The 21,438-nt window shown below is 37.2% G+C and overlaps 1 protein-coding gene across 2 annotated transcripts in view; it reads right to left on the reverse strand.

Moving 5' to 3' along the window:
• LOC135086839 (uncharacterized) overlaps nt 1-21,438 on the reverse strand; it is a 149,780-nt gene that overhangs the window by 26,857 nt on the left and 101,485 nt on the right. For both annotated transcript variants that reach the window (XM_063981646.1, XM_063981645.1), the window contains exon 6: nt 11,082-11,176. In XM_063981646.1, the coding sequence (XP_063837716.1) occupies nt 11,082-11,176 (95 nt within the window). The remainder of the gene's footprint in view (nt 1-11,081; nt 11,177-21,438) is intronic.

A 21,438-nucleotide genomic window follows, 5' to 3' on the forward strand; every position in this document is an offset into this window, starting at 1 on the left:
CACCGGGCCCCCACCACCACGGATTTGAGCAAGTATAGCTAGCAAAGGCGAGAACATTTTAAAATACTAATAGATTAAACAATTTCTACAAGAGAAATGATAAGAGAAAATTAGCGTGTACCGATAACACTCAAACATTAGCGGAAGAATGGTGGGGCGCGTCTTCGTGGATGAAACGATCTATACACGCTCTCCTAAAATTCTTATGCCGGGAGGCAGGTAGAGTGGAAGGAAGATTGTAAACTGTTCATAATAAACAGCACTGCATATCTATGGCATCAGGTGTAGACGCTTGCCTATGTTTCCAGGTCTCCAGTCTTCTAACATTCAACAAAATTGCCTACAAAAATGTTAAATACTGACATATTTTGTATAGGACAAAATACGCGCTGGAGACTCGGCTTAAGATACCAATAAACCAAAGCACCTGATACCTGATACAAATAATCATTTACTGTGTAATTAATACCAGACAGGACAAAGTTTATAAACGCAGCTCTTCGCTCTGAAGTGAGTCGTGTGGCAGTGTGATACCAGCCTAAACACCATGACGGCATGAATTATCCAACTTTTTAAACAGTTACGGCTAGTCTTTAAGCGATTTCCAAAAATAAACCTAAATAACCGACACACTATAACACCGCAATCAACTTTACTTGGATTCGTTTGGGCGTTGACCCATATCAGGTATACAGATCATACTATACTAATACAGTAAGTAGGTGGGTACTTCTCATTTACACTCAAATTTGATGGTCACACAATAATAGTTCATAAACGGTATAAGTTAGAACAATAACTTTGAAATCAGATGATAAAATATCTATTTAGCTACATACAAAATAAATTTTATCGCAATAGAAGCAAAAGTAATACGAAAAAATCACATGAAACGATAAAAAACGGGGTCATTTTTCGCGTTCTCATCGTGTCACACCTTCGGTTGCAATGAAACATTTGGTTATTGCATTCACAATTTTCAGTCAATTTGTGTGTAGCATATACTAAAATCATCGTAATTAAATATACTTTCCACACAATAGTCAAAAAAATATCTTCTTATAATTATTTTGAATTGAGAAAGCGAAATACGTTGGTCACACGATTTTAGGTACCTAAAATTTTGAGTAATAATACAAGATTGCCGTTAAACCGAACACCAGCAACCAATCACAGCGTTCTATTCGGTTAACGTCAGTCGCGCTTCGACCATTGGGGAGGCGAGATAGGTCGATCGTCGCTCCGCGAAAAAAATACGTAACTTTTTGTGATTATCCATAGACATACCGTCGCTTGCTTGAACAATATTTTCTACCTCTAAAATTTAAACAATTTAATTGAAAATTTGCCATTGAAAACTTAACATGTTAGACTTATTTGTGTAGTATTCGACTTGAACCGTTAAATTCAAATTTAAGGATAATTCATAAAAAACTAAAATTTTCGTCACCTTCGTGGCATCACCTTCGTGGTGTTTTATACACGAAGGTGATTTTAGGCCACGAAAGTGATTTCTTGCTTTGGTTTATTTTAAAATATAGTGACTGGTGTTTATGTTTTTACAATATTTTAAGTAATAAATTATACGTGGTAGGTAAGTAGAGATCAGTACATCAATAAATAAATAAGGGAATCGTATTTTTGTTGTCTGTCTGTATGACTGTATGTATGTCTGTATATGTGACTGTGTATCTGTTTGTAAGATAAATTTAATCTGAAGTTTGAGTTAAAAGTTGTACAACAAAAATTATGACGCCCTCTGGCCTAAATAAAAAATATATTTTTATTGAGGGACTGATAATCAGTTAGAGTTCTTTTTATTGAGGTACTGATAATCCGTTTTTTGCTTCTTTAGCATTTCAGAATGCCACCAGTGTAGGGCTTCCAATCCCGCACCCCATGCTCGATCCCGGTATTGGCGGGAGTTGGAATTCAAATCCCGCGGGATCCCGGTATTAGCGGGATCCCGCATATAATTATGAAAAATATTATGTGAGCCAATAAAACAATGCATTAATCAAATTAAATCAACGTAATTTCACTTTAATTAACGTTAAATGAGATCAATCAAATTACACTTCAATTACTGAGAGCAAATATAAAAATACAATTAAGTACAATAGAAAAAACAGTTTCAGCTGAATGATAAAGAATTGTTTAGTTTCATTCATATTTTTTTTATCATTCAATTTGAAATGTTTGCGAAGAAAACATAGCATGTCTAAAGTGTCGTCTGCCAAACTGCAGCGTATTTTAGAGGCAATCTAGCCAGCAGCAGAGTAGGCTCTTTCGGCTTCCACACTAGTCGGTGGTATTCCTTTTAAAGAATTATATGTAAATGTGAGATATTTCCCCATTGACCCGCCGGACTCATAAAGAGTAATTTCTTTTTTTATGATCAATTCGAGACTGTTAGCTCGAGATGGTGACGGGTAAATTACGTTACATGCTGATGATATAGTTAACTCCAACTCCTCTTGTAAGATTAGGATCAGATGGCGAAACTTCACAGTTGTTTGTCCCTTGAAGAAGACCTTTCTGGTCATTGCTCTCTGTCTCAGGTGAATATAAAATTCTGAACTTCATTCTCATGACGGATTCTTTAATTTGTTTTCAAAGTAAATTTTTCGATGGAAGACAGAATGTTTCATCGTCATTTGACGCACAGTAATTACACGGATTTTGAAGGTACATTAAAAGTGCATTGCAAAAGTTGTATAAAGCTAGTTCTGAAGCCAACGCTGAATTATCGTCTTCCAGCTTTTTAATCATGAATTTTAGCGTAACCTCAGCGGTAATCAGAGTCGCATCTTCGTGTCTTCGGTCGCGAATGGTCGTGCGCATGTATCTTTACAGTCCCGCAAATCCCGCGGGATCCCGCACCCGTAATCCCGCAGCACGCGGGACTAAAAAATGATGCGGGATCCCGGAATACCGAGATCTCGGTATTGCGGGATTGGAAGCCCTACACCAGTGTCACCCTTAAAACCAATTGCGAAGAATCTTGTAACTTAGTAGGTGACGTAATCGGTAAAATTTTATCTTGTATTAAAGTAGGTACCTAATTATATTATTATGTTATTGCTATTTATCTATGAAAATAAGACAAAATATATGTTTTATAAACACTTAAGAGTCAATTACAGTAGTAAAGTTTGAAAAAATTATTGCTGTGAAGTACAGAATCACTTTCGTGGCATCAAAAAATTCAAAACGTTAAAGCTTCCAAACGAGACTCACTATTTGACTGATTTACTGAGAATACAATCTTCACATCAAGCGCTACAATTTTTGTTTACAAAAAGTTGAAATAAGTTAGAAATAAAATTCGCCACGAAGGTGACGATGAGAACCGTGGCGATGAGAAATACCCAGGTATACCTGTATTTACGATTCTTCGGAGCTATTCAGGTATTAATTAATAAAACAATGATGACGATCTTTGTGATTCACGCTACTTTGCAAGTTGGCGCTAATTGCTTTCTTTGAGTAAGAAGGCCCAGCTCAAAGCAACATACTGTGAGACCATTGTTTTGTAGAAATCATCCTCCATCTCGCTATAAGTAAGTCGTTGTTTTCACATAATTCAATAAGTACCTAATAGAGTCAGTAGGTATTTTCCGCTACCTAAATCTGTCCTTTATAAATAAGCAAGTTTATTAATTAGCAAAAATAAAGTAGATTCTGTAACTTGCATCATCTAAGTATTTTATGTAAGTCAGTACACAAAAAGTTACACCCTAAACACTCTTCGGTCGGTCATTGTGAATTGTAGTATTTCGTGAAAATCGATAGTAAACATAAATTTAGCTTCGTTCGAAGAGATCTTATCACTAAGCTAAGTACCATAGCGACGAAGACTGATAGACTTGGCTGAGTCACTGACCCGGCTGTGGTCCTGCGGGCTTGGTCAGTAAGGCTTAGACTACACTAAGTATTAGACTTAGACTTGGACTACACTAGTTCGTTCGTTTCAGCCGAATGACGTCCATTGCTCGTATTTTTCGCAAATTGGCGAGATTCGTTCAAAACTAAAGCAAAGAACTTAGCTAAGCTTAGCAGTAAAACAGAAGCGTCTATTGCTTCAGAACTGAATATTATAGAAGGCATATGAGGCTGTCTCACTTAGCATGGTTGTCCATGTTCTTAATGAACATGAAGAAGGCGAGTTGTAATAGCATCATCATCATGATTTCCACCTTTTTCTGGTAAAGTATGTAAGTCAGCAGAACCCACTTAGATATACAACTTCTGTCAGTTTACACCGGTTCGTTCGCCACTTCTTCTCAGCACCAGCGCTTGTGTAGTCCCGAATTGGTGGTAGGGTAAGTAATTTGGGGCATGTATGAGTGCCCTGATAAGGGCTTAGATACTAATAAATACTTTAATTTAAATTTGATTTGATTTGATCCTCAGCCTTCCCGCCAATCGCGGCCTGAAGAGGTTTTACTAGCGGAGGTTTTAGTAGGTAACTTGAAATACGGCTGTAGCTTTACATCAAAGTGATCCAGAAAATAATAAAGGGATGTTTCAATAACCAAGTTTGCCTGCAAACTTTGTACAAGGCAATGCGGTGAACGAAAACTATCCTTAATTTAAGTTCCGTTCATTGTAGCGAACTACACAAGCTTTTTAGGCAGATGGCAGACATTATGCGTAGGCACAAAGTAATTAATTAAGTAATAAATAAATAACTTGAAAAAATCGAACTTCATAAGGCGAAACATTAGTAATTAGTACCTCTAAAAGGGGAATAAAAAATAAAAGGGTATAAAAAAGAAAAATACTTCAAAAAGGCAACTTCATTTACGTTTCAATTAACAAGATTAGCATCTAGGAAAATTTTCAATAAAAAATTTAAACGTGGTAAGTAATAATGGAGGCCGAGTACCCGACGCTATCTACGAGCATCAGATTGATATGTCTATTTACCTAGGTCCTAGACTACAGATTAAATGGGGGTGAAGGTCTTTGATAAAATAAGAGATGGTAATATTTAGTAAAGTAAATCAAAGTATTTTAATTTGTATGAAAAATTGGCTGATACCAAATATGTATAACATCCCGACCCAACTATCGGCCGACAAAAAGTCGGTGGTCTGCGCCTAGGCTAAAAGTTTGCCTGCAAATCGAAATTTAGCGAATGCATTGAAATATTGTATGTTGTAAGTCTAAGGATGTTTGGTCTAAATAAAAATATTCTTTCAAAATATTACTCCTGTGTCATTGACGGCTACCAAACAAAAATAAGCTGACCGCACTGGATCGCGGACGGCGGAAGAACTTTCTTTTACTATGGAGGCTACTTTTTCAAAAAATATTGGGCACGTTTATAGGCCAGTAGAATTAAACACAAAAATTGATTAAATCGGAAATAATTCCTACAAAAGATTTTTTTGCTTTAATGGCTTCATTGGTTGCCCATTAAGACTCTCCTAAGTTTTCGACTTCGACGGAGTTGTGCTTAAGTGGTGGGGGCCCCCGAAAGGGGCGTTTTTTCGGTTTTCCGGTTATACCGCGTAAAGGACTTACCCTATCGAAAAGTGGTCTTCATGACGGTTAAAGGGCACTTAATCCTGCATTGAATAAGACCAAATTCATATGTTTTGGACAAACCGTTCTCGCTCTAAAGTTCGGCAAAGTAGAAAATATACGTATAATTAATGACCCTCTCCACGTCCAATGGCTTGTTACCCACATGCTTCCAAGCCTTGTAAAGGGTCGCCTTAACCAGTGTAACCCTAACAAGGCTCACGAGTTTGATTCGCTTATCCTTGTTCGTCCCAGCCGTTCCTTAACTGCGGTTGCTGCACCTCTTCCTGGCACTCTCCTGAACGACTCTGTGTTACCTAATGTGGCTGCCCCTCTTCCTTGTACCCTCCTGTACGATTTCATTGCTTAGCCATATGCCTGGTCCAAGGTTCGACGCCACAAAATCAACTTCGTACGAGTGAAAATAGTTTAAATACTATTTCCCGTGCTTGCAACATTTTTCTTTACTGCTTCGCCTCTATTAGTCGTAGAGTGATTGTATATATCCTATAGCCTTCCTCAATGTATGAGCTATTCAACACAAAAATAATGATTTCAATCAAACTAGTAATTCTTAAGATTAGCGCGTTCAAACAAACAAACAAAAAACTCTTCAGCGTTTTAATATGAACTTGTTGTTGTTGATTTTTGGCGTCGAACCTTAGACCAGGCATACGGCTAGGCAACGTAGTCATGCAGGAGGACACAAGGAAGAGGGGCAGCCACAGTAGATAACACATAGTCGTTCAGGTGAGTGCCAGGAAGAGGTGCAGCAACCGCAGTTAAGGAACGGCTGGGACGAACAAGGATAGGCGCATCAAGCTCGTAAGCCTTGATAGGGTTACACTGGTTGAGGTAGCCCTTTTCAAGACTTGGAAGCCTGTGGGTAACAAACCATTGGACGTGGAGAGGGTCATTAATTATACGTATATTTTCTACTTTGCCGAACTTTAGCGCGAGAACGGTTTGTCCAAAACATATGAATTTGGTCTTATTCAATGCAGGATTAAGTGCCCTTCAACCGTCATGAAGACCACTTTTTGATAGGGTAAGTCCTTTACGTGGTATAACCGGAAAACCGAAAAAATGCCCCTTTCGGGGGCCCCCACCACTTAAGCACAACTCCGTCGAAGTCGAAAACTTAGGAGAGTCTTAATGGGCAACCAATGAAGCCATTAAAACAATAAAATCTTTTGTAGGAATTATTTCCGATTTAAAAGCTAATTCTACTGGACTATTATTTTTAATTGTCAATCAAACAAGTAGGTAATACGAAGTTACGATGAAGTATCGCGTGACGACACAAAGCGCTACACTTTTAAGCACGCCTTGACGTCACGGGCTTTTTTTGAGCTTTGGCACGTCTTATCTCTTTCAATTTTCATTAGTTTGAAAAAGTGAAAAATATGTGTCGAGTATTTTTCACTTTTTCAAACTTTTTAACGACGAACTAATTCAAATGAAGTTATTTTCATGATATTACCGTTGAGACAGTAATTATGACAGGGTTCTTTTCCGTATGTATCTTTTATGTGATGGGGCATTTATAGCTATAGCTTTAATGTATTGTATAATAAAATTGTGATAGTGTATGTATACGTTGTTAAAAAGCCAAATGATAAAAATTAATAAGGGGGTTAAAGTTATCGTTGAGAGGTAACATAGACCTACCTATGTGATATTTTTTATCAGACAAAACAATGGGTCATATACCTACATTTTAGATGCTTTTTATACTAACTTTGGGCCTGCCGCTGAGGCCAACCATGCGAACTCGCGTTTGCTAAAAGTGCAAATTAAAACCGCTCCAGGCAGGGGTGCAAACAGCGCGACGAACAATTTGGTTTTAGGTAAACCTAATTATCTATTTCATTAAGCGCATTTACAATCAACCACGTTATGTACGCAGCAGAGACGCGGTCGAGCAAAGCATTAGCACGAGTATACGAGTAGGTATGCATTAAATATCAGTGGACGGTAAGTATTATGCCGGACCGGTACTTTAAATTCATAACGTAGTACGTTTTGCTGAAGGAGTTGCCACTGAAATTAAATAAGTAAAATACTAAATAGGTTTGATAAAAGTCGTCAAAGATGAAAACAAAATTCTACCTTCTTATTACCAAAGACACCAAAGTGGTGCCATATTGGTACAACTGGTACGACGTACGACTCGTATTTTAGAAACCCCAAAATGTTTGTTAATCGTGCATGTGTTATTTTAAGCAAGAGGTTATTTCAATTGACATTCGTGTTGTAACCTCGGTTCCACACCTACATATTTATAACTCAGTACCTCGATAGAACAACATTCAAAATAAGATTCAAAGTCCAAAAAGCCACACAAGTATAAAATCACTTAAAAAGATCGTAATAGCTATTTTAGTGAAAAAGTGAGACAGTTTTTGACATGCGTTTTTTACCCGAATATTTCTAAAGTGGGGAAAGCTTCAGGAGCCAGCGGTGGCCTATTGCCGCCCCCACGGCAGTTATGGTATCGCATTACCTTTGCGATAAAGAGGTCAGTCAGATGACCTACTGTGCAAGAACATTTCCGTGTTTCCCTAATCTTGCCGTCTCTCTCACTCATGTTGTGTGAGAGCGATATAGTTGATGAACTACGGTTTAGAAGTTTTGGAACTATGGATGTTTGATATTTCATTCTATTCTGTACGGCGATTGCTAGTACTGGTCTTAAATTGGAGTATGATAAGGATAAAATTCGACTGGCAAGTTCTGGTCATGTCTTCATTGTACCGAGGATTGCATAACTGCGAACTACCAAGCGAGACCTGTATGGCTGCAATTTGTGGCCGCGAGCATTGAATCGATTACATGGCCTGAACAAAACAGTTTTGTGCAGCTTACCAATTACCAAACTTGATTGGTGTTGTAAATGACAAGAGTGTACAAAGTAACATAAAGCTCTAACGTCTCAAAAAATCTGACATTATTAGTTAACGAACCTTACATAAAAGGCTGAAAGAGAGAGAGAGTCTGATGCTGAAGAGAAAAATATTTAAAAGGCTAGTCAAAATGGAAACAGGGAAGCATTGAAGGAATGTGTAAGATTTATTGAATAAATGATTTAATGCCTTTCATTTTCCTTTAAATTTTAAATAGGCCTTTAGCAAAAGTGGACATTTACCAGGAGAACGAGAGAGAGCATATTAAATAGAAAACTTGGCCTATTTTATAATATTTAGAATACCTATGGCAGCTATGGTGTTGGTGGCGCCTAGTCAGCTTTTCTAACACACGCATACGCACATATTAAATGCATGACTAAAGGTAGCATTCGGATCAAAGCGACCGCGACGCGAGACCGCGACTCGAGACCGCGACCGGCGACCGCGGCCCACTGCTTTATATGAGTTAATAGGAAGTGCTGACGGATGCAAGCAACCGAGTCGCGCGACGTGTGGGCGTGGCCTGCCGGCTACTTGCGTCGCGCGACTCGGTCGCTCACAAGGCAGTGCCGTGACGCGACAGATGCAAAATGGCCGTGTTTTCTTCGCACGAAGACGAAATTTTAATAGAATTAGTAAGTAAAAACGCACCTTTATTCGATACGAGACTTCAAGCTTATAAAGATAATACTGTGAAAGACAATATTTGGGAAAAATTGGAAAAGCATTGAATAAAACAAGTAAGTTCAAATGATACATATTTTTATTAGAAAAGGTACCTACTTATTTTTATTGTTTACAGATGGATGGAATACAACCGTTTAGTTTAGTAACTGCAACTTTACGAAACTCAGTATAGTTTCGTATGGGTCGCACGACTCGTGTCGCGAAGATTTGTAAGTAGCTGTCGCCCTGCGACCTGCGACCGGTTACCTGTCGCGGTCTCGGGTCGTGGTCTCTCGTCGCGGTCGTCTTGATCCGAATGCTATCTTAACTGCGGAACCTACATCGAAATTGAAAGCAGTTAACCATTGCGGCCCCAAAAACTTGACTTTTATTGCAAAAGTTGAACGTTCGTCCCCTTAACCTTCGCGAGCTGAAGAAACCGGGAAGATTGTGATCGATCTGGCCACCTCGCTATAGCCCTCGTTATATGGGGATTAACCTTTTGCCGTAAGCTCGCATAATCCTGTTTCAACTCGTCCAATCGGAAAATATGCCTGCGCAATAATAGACTAGTGCTTGAAATGTTATCCTGATGATGAGGCTTGATAAATTGTCCTATTTTTTAATGTACAGAAAGGATTTTTTGCCAAGACAAACTTTGATTGATTGATTACTGACAGGTTAAAGTTTTCAAGAGTTTTAAATGGGACGTAGAAGAAATCGTGAAGAATTATAGGTACCTACAGCTGCAGTGGACGATTTAACACAAACATTAAATTTCCCAAGAGCTTTTAAGGGCTCAGAAGCACTAAGACGATAACCATCTGTGAGCATACAGAAACTTTTCTAATAGCATGACTAACAAAAACTTTTAATAGTTTAATGTCATGTGTTTATTTAATTTCGATACCCACTTACTGCTTGAACTTTACGCTTCTCTCACGATTTTGTAAGTCATTTGTAAGAATTCTAGCTAGCTAGGTACTTCTGTTCCTACTTAATATACGAGTTTACGCTTTGGAAAGTACTCAGGCAACCTCACACAGCCGTAAGAGGTTAATCTCCTCACGGGCAAAAAGGTTTTTCGATCATCATATAGCAGATTATAATGTATCAAGACAAGCACGAACATATTTCACAAGGTCGATAAACTGTATAGTTATGTGAGTTTATAGGTTGAATTATATTTAATAGGTGGTATTTTGTATATTATTTGAAAGAATGAAAATATGCTATTTCATATGGGATGCAAATGTATGCTTATAATATTGAATTTTAGGGAAGGTTGAAGTAAATTTCGCGAAGTAACTTTAAAACTAGTTTGTAGTTCATGAGCTTAAAATTACCATCGATTTCGTTATAATGTGTTTCGCTTATGATAGGTAAATTATGATTTTAAAAGGATAAATTCAACATTGACTGAGCAAAAACAGGCAAAAACCAATCTACATTGTGTATGTGCGAAGGTTTCAGCCCTGATCACGATCAGGGTTGAAATCCCTGCTACACCACATTTAGTAATTTTACATCTATGTGGTGTACTCGGGTGCGTAGATCCATATCTTACGGCGTCGGCGGTTTTATTATTTTCGTGTTTTCGGCATCACAACGAACGAACGTAACACCCAAGTCAAATGAATATTTTTTTAAATAAAATCCATACAACCTTCTTTCTGAAGTTGGAAAAGGTGAGACACAAGCGTGAACGTAGTAGCATAGTAACTTATTAGTAATCTGTGGTAGTACTGTGATACCCAGTCATAGGTTAATTGTGATTTCAAAGGCTTTTTAAATTAGTGATGTAAAGCGAAAAATAAATTACGTGTCTTTCGGATGCAATGTATGTATATCAACACTAGCCGACTGGATCTACTAAATTCTCTGTTCTTACGAACCAAATCCTTCCACGGGGCATATAGGGATGTGTACAATAAAATAGGAAAATCTGACTTCTGCTTAAGTAGGTACACTTACCTCGACGATGGCTATGAGATGCCGAATGTAGTCTGCTTCAGTGGTCACTAGCTCACGGATCACAGCTTGCCGCGCTTCCTCGTTCGGAGACAACTCTGTGAACAAAACAATTAGTCAGTCCCATCCGATTACAGTTAATTACTCACAAACTAATAATAAAAACTCTGGATAATTCATATTTTCATAAAGTCTAGAGCAAATATTTTTCTTTTGTACAAATTATTATGTAGGTAGTTAGTCCAGTCAATGAATGCCTTAACGACGGTGTAGAGAGAAATCCGTGGAACACAATTTCTGACCTCGGGACTTTATTTAGCCTAGTTAGGTGGTGAACATAGCAAAAGTCCCCGCCCTTAGCCCTTGAGCCGGCGGGGAGAGGGGGGTTTAAAGGTACCACTTTTCGGTTTTTCGCTTAATCCTCGGAAACTATGCGTCCTAGTGACATGACTACTATGAACCGAAAAAAGCTTATTCAATTTGCTACAGGTAAGACCGTCAAGTTTTTCTATATCTTGTATAGTTTTTGCGGCATCTGCTCTAGAAGGTTTGTAAAATTGGAAATTTTATTGTTGTCTTACATGTTCCTTTCAGGAGAAAATCGACTAAATCAACATTGAGCAAACACAAATAGACATGCGGGAGCATGTTAAGCCTAGTTCCATGGAGGGGACTGCACCGTGTGTATATTTAGACGAACCAATTAGAGCCACTTTTGACTCCTCATCATTCAAAAACTACTGTGCATTAACACTTCAAAGGACATTGTCAGAAACCGCCTAAAAACCGCCCAAAAACATTAACCCATCATAATTATTTTCTATTTTTTTAAATACATTAAGCACCCATTCATTCTAATGGACACTTAAGCATTGAAAAATTAAATAAATAAGTCTTTTAACGTTTATTCTATAATACTATTACAACTTCCGGACGTTTTGGTGCGTGGCATGGTCTAAAACCTATCAAGTTCCATAATTTTTGCCGATAAAATCTGTACGAGGCATTACCGTACTTTATTGCTGGGAGTCCATGTATAGTGATGTTCCTGCGGCCATCATAGACAATAAAATATCGATTTTGAAAATAAAATAAATCGATTAAACTGCTTTGAAGACTAGATTTGCTATAAAAGCTAAAAAGATATTAACACTATTACAAGAAGCTATCTAAAGTGTCCAACTGGTCGAAGGTCGTAAATAAAATAAAAATAATTATGACCATAAACTGATATTCATGGTATCATAACTGTAAAAGTGTCAGAATCCGATGTTGAATCCAATGTCAGTTGAAGTGAGAGAAACATATATCAACCTAGTATAGTTGCCAGTCTCTCATAATCTATGCCAATGAGGGTTTTTGCGATTGAAAAATCCGCCAGATGGCAATACGTAGACGTGAGGTCCAAATGCTGCATGATTGGTTATTTTTGACATGACTTTGACAGATATGTCAAAATCCAGCAATCATGCAGCATTTGGACCTCGCGTCTACGTATTGCCATCTCGCGGATTTTTCAATCGCGAAAACCCTCATTCATAGCACATGTATAATAATAGACCAAATGAACTTTTATAGATTGTGAAAGAGAAGATAAAGATTTTATTATTTTATTAAAATCTTGCCACGAGGTAGTTTCTCAGTAGAAACCAGGATTGGATAATCGCTACAGGCAAGTATCAGAACATTTTATAAATATTTTTAATCGATTATATCCTTGTGAATTGTTTTAATAAATTGTCATTTTACTTTATCAATTAAAACTTTTTCAATCCCTAGTCTTGTCAAACTGTCATAATGTCAACAAATTATAAATGTCACGTCAGTTGACTCAATTTCAGTCTTCTGTGTGTTTATTGTATTTTTATTTCAATGAAATAGTGCTAAAGGGTTAGTACTAAAAGTGAAAGCCTTTTTTCAGAAAGAAAACCAATGTGGTGCCCTTATTATTCATACTGTTTGAAAGTTACAAGTCAGTGATACAGAGTTGCCGCCATTATAACTCCGTGGTGATACCATACCAAAGAAGAAGTTTTCCTAAACACTTGTGTTATTTTTATATGTGACCAAATAAAAAGGATTAATTCTACTGCTCAAATGGAATAACTTATCCCAAGAGACCGAATATAAAAAAAAACCTCTCCATAGAAATTATCACCATCACGAGGATGTGAATTTTTTTGAGAATTTGATATTGGTCCTGTAAGAAAAGTAGTTGTATTTCAGTAGTAGAATCAACCCTTCTTGTTTCATCAGCAAGAGTAACTATAAAAACGCCCTGTAGGTAGGTATTATTAAGCTGAAGAGTTTGTTTAGTGTCAAAGACTGTCACACAGTGTAACTTAAATTGGCATTATATTATGATAATGAACATAAAAACTTAAATAAATATTTATGTTAATATTTTTTCTATTTATTTATTTTCCCAAAGCTTCACAGTGACAGCTGAAACAGCAATACTGTTGTAAAACTAAACTTAGAACAAACTTTTACAAATATTTTACAAATTAAAATAAAACCGCATGTTGCTTTACTTTCTCGTATAGGTAATAAATGTAATTAATGGCTAGATTATTAATGTTACTTTGTTACCCTCAATAGTGAGGAGATCTTACAAAATGGTAACCCTGATTTTCATTGTCATTCAAGTGCTCTTTCTTCGCATAGGCTTCTGTGATTTGGCCAAGGGCCACACACATTGCGATAACATTATGCGACATTGATTTGACAGCAGCGGAGTGAAGTCTTGCGACTATGCAAAATGATACCCTGTAATCGTAGCGCATATAGACATAGACGGGGCGGGGCACATAGCTCGTAGAGCTGATGGCCGCTGGGGCAGGAAAGTTCTTGAGTGGCGACCACGAGCCGAAAGACGTAGCGTGGGCAGGCCTCCCACTAGGTGGACCGACGATCTGGTGAAGGTCGCGGGAGGTGCCTGTATGCGAGCGGTGCAGGATCGGTCTTCGTGGAAATCCTTGGGGGAGGCCTTTGTCCAGCAGTGGACGTCTTTTCGGCTGAAACGAACGAACGAACGATACGTATTACCACTATTTACCAGACATTACTATTTATTGCATACTCGCCGGATTACACGTAGGAGCACGCGCGTTACAGCTTCGGCCTTGCATTATTATAAGATCTTGTTCCGCCCTTTTTCGAACTTCCTCCGTGAGGATATCCCCGCCGAATTCTATGATGAACCTATCAAAAGTCATATTCTGCAATGTCAACCCACCACAAGGTGGACCGACGACCTGATAAAGGTAGCGGGAAGGCGCTGGATGCAGGCCGCTACCAACCGTGCGATGTGGAAGTCATTGGGGGAGGCCTATGTTCAGTAGTGGACGTCCTGTGGCTGAAATGATGATGATGATGATGAAATGAATGAAAATGACAAATCTTCGAACGTGTATAATACCGTGCCAAAGTAATCATATAATTTTGGCACCTTAATAACTATTGCCGTTTTTGTTGTAAAGATCATGCAGCGCTACTTGCGGATATTATTGGAAAGAAAACTATGTGGGCTCTAGATCTGAAGCCGCTTTAACGAACACGAAGTGCTCATGCAATGCGGCGTATTTTCTTCTAGTCTTTAGTCAGGACTTTAGTCGAATTAAAACCCCGGTTGAACGTGATTAGCCGCACTAGAATACGATGCTTTTTTGCATAATCGCAAGACTTCGTTCCGGTATCGACCGAATGTTATCATGATGTATGTGGCCCAGGGGTTACTGTAGCCGCTAAGGTTTGAAACTTCTTGCTTAAAATATTGTAGTCTTTGGCATAGACTACGACGGTAGTCATGGAGATAGGAGTTTGTTATCTCGTGTCAGATGTAAATGGTGAAAAGAAAACTCATGATTCGTGTTATTTTTATGCAATATGTAGGTATAATTATAAAAGTGGAACCCCGAGTGATCTCCAAAACCCATTCTATTATTATATACGATTCGGCTTCGATATCTATAATACAATAGGAGTTTATTTCATGTGTCAGATGACAAGGGTGGAAACAACCTACGATTCATGTTGTTTATTTACGTGCAATATGTGGGCATATTATAAAAGTGGAATGCCGAGTTGTATTTCTAAAACTTGTTCTATTATTTTATACTATTTGGCTGCGACTCGGCGTGACGACAATACAAAACATTTTTCGCGAATCGGTGTTCATACATTCACACAATACATTAGACGCCATGTTGTCATAAACGACATATTATAAAATCGCTGTGATTTAATATTCTTAATCATTAATTTTATGGCAAGTGTCCATCAGGAATCATTGTTCTTACACACAGAATCGTATTATTTCGCTTTCGGGTAGTAATATGTCAAAATTGTTGGTTCTTAGGCGAACAATGTATGGAGAACGAACATTGTCCTTTGGCTCATGTATTGAGACTTGCAAGATATACATTAGCTTCAAATTTCATAAATATACCTCAAACGGTTATTTAGGTATTGACGTTCAAAAATCGATATTTAGAGCACTAAAATCTATCTATCACATGTGAAATGTTAAAATTTACTGGTTTTTTATTTGTTCCTTTGTATTTACATAACTACCTTTCTGGATGCCAAATTTGAACCTTCGAGGTCATCTGGAAGTGGTTAGAATTTGGTCTATAGGTCAGACATGTAGATTTTTGGACGTCAATATTTAAAGAACCGTTTGAGGTATATTTATGAAATTTGAAACTGATGTATATCTTGCAAGTCTCAACACATGAGCCAAATTTGAAGTGTTAATGCACAGTACTTTTTGAGTGATGAGGAGTCAAAAGTGGCTCAAAGTGATTCGTCTAAATATACGCACGGTGCAGTCCCCTCGCAGGAACTAGGCTTAACATGCTCCCGCATGTCTAGAATGATTGCTCAATGTTGATTTAGTCGATTTTCTCCTGATGGGAACATGTAAGACAAAAATAAAATTTCCAATATTACAGACCTTCTAGAGCAGATGCCGCGAAAACTATACAATTTATAGAAAAACTTGTCCATCTCACCTGTAGCAAATTGAATATGCTTTTTTTTGTTCAAAGTAGTCATGTCACTAGGACGCATAGTTTCCGAGGATTAAGCGAAAAACCGAAAAGAGGCACCTTTAAACCCCCCTCTCCCCGCCGGCTCAAGGGCTAAGGGCGGGGACTTTTGCTATGTTCACCTCCTAACGAGTCTAAATAAAGTCCTGAAGTCAGAAATTGTGTTCTACAGTTTTCCATCTATAATGCTTTATTGACTGGACTAAGTAGGTTTTAATCAAAAGATGTCCAGTGCTGGATAAAAGTCTCCTCCAAGAATTTGCCCAACGATTGGTTCAGCGCTGGCCATATCCAGGAGCTTCTTGAAATCTTCATCAGATCGTCGGTCCACCGAGTGTGAGGCCTGCCTGCACAACGTTATCCGGTCAGTAGGTACTCAGCAACTTTTCTGCCATGCGGCCATCAGATGTTCAGAAAATAACGGAAAAAAATAGCTTACTACCGCACGTGTACCTTTTCCTTTTCATGTAATAAAATTATCTAGTAAATGTATTTTGGTAACTTATTATTACTTTCGGTTTTCTTACTGCTCTTACCGATTGTGCTCAAATCGCGTAATCATTACGTATTCAACTGGAGGGAAGAGGTGGGTATAATAAAAGCCGACTACCTCGCGAACCTGAATGTTACATTAGTAGAGAAAAATGTTTTTTCTGGGCTCTTTAATATTTCTGAAATGTGAGATACAATTGTGAAGCTGAGCTACTTAAAATGTAGGTATAGGCGACGGCAGTTTAAGCTAAACCCTGTGGTACTTTATGTATTTTAATAATAGAGATGATTTTGTAATAAAACTGTAGTCTGATGCTATTGTCTTTACAAACACACATCTGCCGCAGTAAGTAGCTTGTGAATTTCAGAGCAGATTCAAATCCAAGAAGGACCAAATGATTTTTTTTTGTGATTAACTCTTTTTGTATCCGTGTTATGAATGTTATTGAAGATGTTAAATATCTTTATTATATATCTTTGCATTTAACATACCTATTGTAACGTTGGTATTATTAGCTAGAATAAGTACTTATTTATTATTCTGCAAACGTGAACATTCTAGACCCGCTGTGTGAACTTGAAAAGAAAATTCTCTCGTCTAGTGCCATACGTTATAGCTTCTGTTAATTTATAGTCCCGCAATTAATATCGTGTATCATTTAAGATGCTCGTAAAGTTCATCGAAAGAGATACTAGCTTTAATTTGTCCCGTATATTGAACGGCCTTTTGGATTAGTGGTTCGAGTTGAAACTACATACTTTACTAGTAGAGTTGCAATTCGAATATCATTAAGTATTTTTAGTGGGTTCATTTCTGTTCATTTAAATAAATAAATAAAAATAAATATCTTTAGACAATTTCACACAGCGCTACCCAGCCCCAAAGTAAGCATGGGTGCTAGCTTAACGGATATACTATACTTTTTTAAATACACACAGTCATCATTTCCATTTCTGCCCGGCTGGGAATTGAACTCGGGACCTCTCGGCATAGTAGTCCGTTTTAGAACCACTACACTACACCAAACGGCCGACGAAATGTATCACTTTATGTGAAAGATAAGGCATTTTCGCGGACTAGTTCTCCCTAATAATCGCTAAAACTTTTGACTTTCACCAGCTCTTATGGAAAAAGTACCGCCGTCTTTAGAGATTGTAATTTCGTGATAAAAGGTAGTCAGGCGCAAACATTTTTATTGAATATTCTTTTTAATCAATCGTGTAAACTTAATTAATGTTATGATCTTTTATAACTTGCATTTAAGCCATTATTAAGACGCCAGGTCATGATTTAGTCTAACCAACTAAAGAATCATAGATCATTGTCACTGGAATCAAATATGTAAGATTTTTATGCAGTCAATATACTGAGAACATCATGCTACTGCGAGTGAATTTTTTTTTGTTTATCATCAGGTCATTTTCAACCGACTTCAAAAAAGGAGGAGGTTCTCAATTCGACCCGTATCTTTTTTTTTTTTTTTTTTCTATGTTTGTTACGCGATAACTCCGCCAATTATGAACCGATTTGAACAAATCTTTTTTCGGCGTATAGGTAATACCTCAAGGGTGGTCCCATTTAAATTTAATAATAAAAAAAACAACCCCCAAGGGTGGAAAATTGGGGATGAACTTTTTTATACGCAATATCTCCGCCGATTATAAACCAATTTGAACGATTATTTTTTTGTTGAATAGGTATTATCAAAAGGGTGGTTTCATGCGAATTTGAAGAAAATATTTCACCCCCAAGGGTGGAAAATTGGGGATGAACTTTTTTATACGCAATATCTCCGCCGATTATGAACCAATTTTTTTTGGTCTCAGTGTACTGCCTACCTTCAGTGGTAACATCAAGGTAATAATTATTTAACTAAAAAGCAGGAAATAAGTAAAATTTTATAAAAAAAAATAAAACCGACTCCAAAAAACCTACACTAAAACGTAGAAAAATAATTACTAATTACCTAATTATTTATTAGGACGAATTATTAATATTTATGTAGGTATACCATGATTGATACTTTTGGAGTCGGTGCAGACAAACTTTACATGTTTCATAATCTTGGCACCGACTCCAGAAGTATCAATCATGGTATACCTACATAAATATTAATAATTCGTCCTAATAAATAAGTAGGTAATTAGTAATTATTTTTCTACGTTTTAGTGTAGGTTTTTTGGAGTCGGTTTTATTTTTTTTTATAAAATTTTATAGGTATAGGTATTCGACCCGAGTTAATCGCTGGACTCTTGTGGAAATCACTCTTAAAACAAATAATATGCTTATTTTAGGAGTGAATTTGCATTTGGGTTTCTAATGCCCGTTTTCACCATTAATCCCTAATTTTTAAGTGATCCTTATGTAAACAAAATATGTACCTTTTATGTGTTACCATAGAGTCACTTAAAAATTAGGGATTGATGGTGAAAAGTTTAAAGTGCCAATTTTTGTTCGAGTAGGGCGTCCCCCCCTCTTAAAAGTAAATTGTTGGATGAATAATATTAACTTTTTAAAAAAATAAAACCGACTTCAAATGCGTGAACACAAAAAAAACTAAAAATTGAAAATATTGGGTATAAAAATTTCATCCCCAATTTTCCACCCTTGGGGGTGAAATATTTTCTTCAAATTCGCATGAAACCACCCTTTTGATAATACCTATTCAACAAAAAAATAATCGTTCAAATTGATTTATAATCGGCGGAGATATTGCGTATAAAAAAGTTCATCCCCAATTTTCCACCCTTGGGGGTTGTTTTTTCTATTATTAAATTTAAATGGGACCACCCTTGAGGTATTACCTATACGCAGAAAAAAGATTTGTTCAAATCGGTTCATAATTGGCGGAGTTATCGCGTAACAAACATAGAAAAAAAAAAAAAAAAACATACGGGTCGAATTGAGAACCTCCTCCTTTTTTGAAGTCGGTTGAAAACTGTTTTTTTTAACTACAGAACCCTACACTGCGCGTGGTACGACACGCACTTGACCAATTTTATTTAGGTAGTTCCCCTCCAGACTTTTTCAAAAACTTGCTTTGTCGGTACGGAAAGGATACAAAGCGCTAATCAATAAACCTTGATGGTAACTCGAGACAATATCGGAGACGGAGCCGCATCGCGACGTTGACGCGTCGTCGACGCAGCGACGTGATATCTACAATAAACTTCTAATGAGCAACAAAAGACCTTTTTCCGGGGTAGGGGTAAGTGCTACCCTTCTGCACCTATTGTCGCTCCAGTTTGAAGGGACGGAGCGGAGCCCTGATAGAGTATCACCAGTTTATTACGGTCGGAGATTTACATAAAAATATAAGTAGCGAAATTTTCTATGTAAACAAGCAAACATGTTTTTTTTCTCTTGAGAAAATCATGAGCAATAGGGTAAGAACCCACATATCAATTAAACAACATTTCATTATTGTACCTAGTTGCTATTCGATGGCGTGTCAAGCAGCAATTTTTGCTTAATAGGATCTTCGTTCAGTCGATTTCAACATTGTACCTACTTACTACAAAAATGTGAATGGCTGGTCAAGATTATGGTGTATATTGTGAATGTATGTATTAAAACATAGATGCCGTAATTTATTAACCATAAATTATTTCAAATACCTAATGCCAACGCTTTTTGAACATGGCCTTCGGTATTTTACTTTGTGAGAATGGGTATAATTACAAGTAAGTAGAGTGTACTTACCTAAATAATTATAATTCAGGCATGTACAGTGTTGTGCATTGCAAGCACGAAATAACTTTGTAGCGTATAAAATGTGTAACAAATAATTTGCCGCTTAAACGATTCACTTGCGCGTTTCTAAAATTAAAGCGGCGAGGATTCTATAGGACCATACAACGGAACACTGCTCAAAATGGTTCATTCATTCGATGTACGAGGTCTCTTTGATGAATACTTATCCTTTCAGGTTGGCATAATTAAAAACTGTGGTTTGGAGCCCTGGCTCGGGGCTCTACAAAAACGAGCTTTCTTTCTACCAAGGCACGGCTCTGCAGGGTTTCGCGAGTGCGGCCCACATAGCCAACTTAATCACGGCAAAGAATGTTTAACGTCGTGTTTCGGAAACCCATAACGCACCCCTAATTTTTGGCTAAAAAGATTTATTTCAGTCAGCAAGCCTGGCTATTATGTTCTTTACGCACTCATAAATTGTGGCGAAATTAATGCTTACAGCTTGACAAAGGCCTGTTCAGGAATATTGCCGGGACTCATTTTGTCGAGATTAGCTGAAATACTAACTTTCTGAAACTACTATAAACAAAAATAGACATAATTCTGATATGGTTATTTGAAAGTGAATTTAGTATTTTATTTGCAAATATTTATTACATTATTCGTAGTTTTGGAGGTAGCCAGTAGTGTGGTAACGCAGTAAAGAGTCTTTACTAAAGACCATAAATTGAAATAAGTAATAAACATAATCATTTCAGATAAAAGAGGCTGACAATAGTGACTGAGTTTCTTGCGCTGCTTCTTCTCAGCACTGGCCCATTTATATTGTCCTGAAGCAGTGGTAGGGTTAATACTGGGACGTGTAAAAGTGCCTTTTTTAAAGCCTATTTGCAGAAATAAATGAGTTATAAGATTTTATGAGTTTTACTCGTATAACACTCTTCTTATCTATCTACGGAAAAATAATGTGCCCTATGTTATTATTACAATTCAACAAAATTTGTTTTTGCTATCTTTAGGGATCAGGCAATATCAATTTGTTAATGTGGTGTGGTGGTTCCTAATAACTGTAGGATTATTACAATGTCTACTTGTCATACCTAAAAGTTATCCTACTAATATT

The sequence above is a fragment of the Ostrinia nubilalis genome, chromosome Z (assembly GCF_963855985.1).
Source record: "Ostrinia nubilalis chromosome Z, ilOstNubi1.1, whole genome shotgun sequence".
In the NCBI taxonomy this organism is placed as follows: Eukaryota; Metazoa; Arthropoda; class Insecta; order Lepidoptera; family Crambidae; genus Ostrinia; species Ostrinia nubilalis.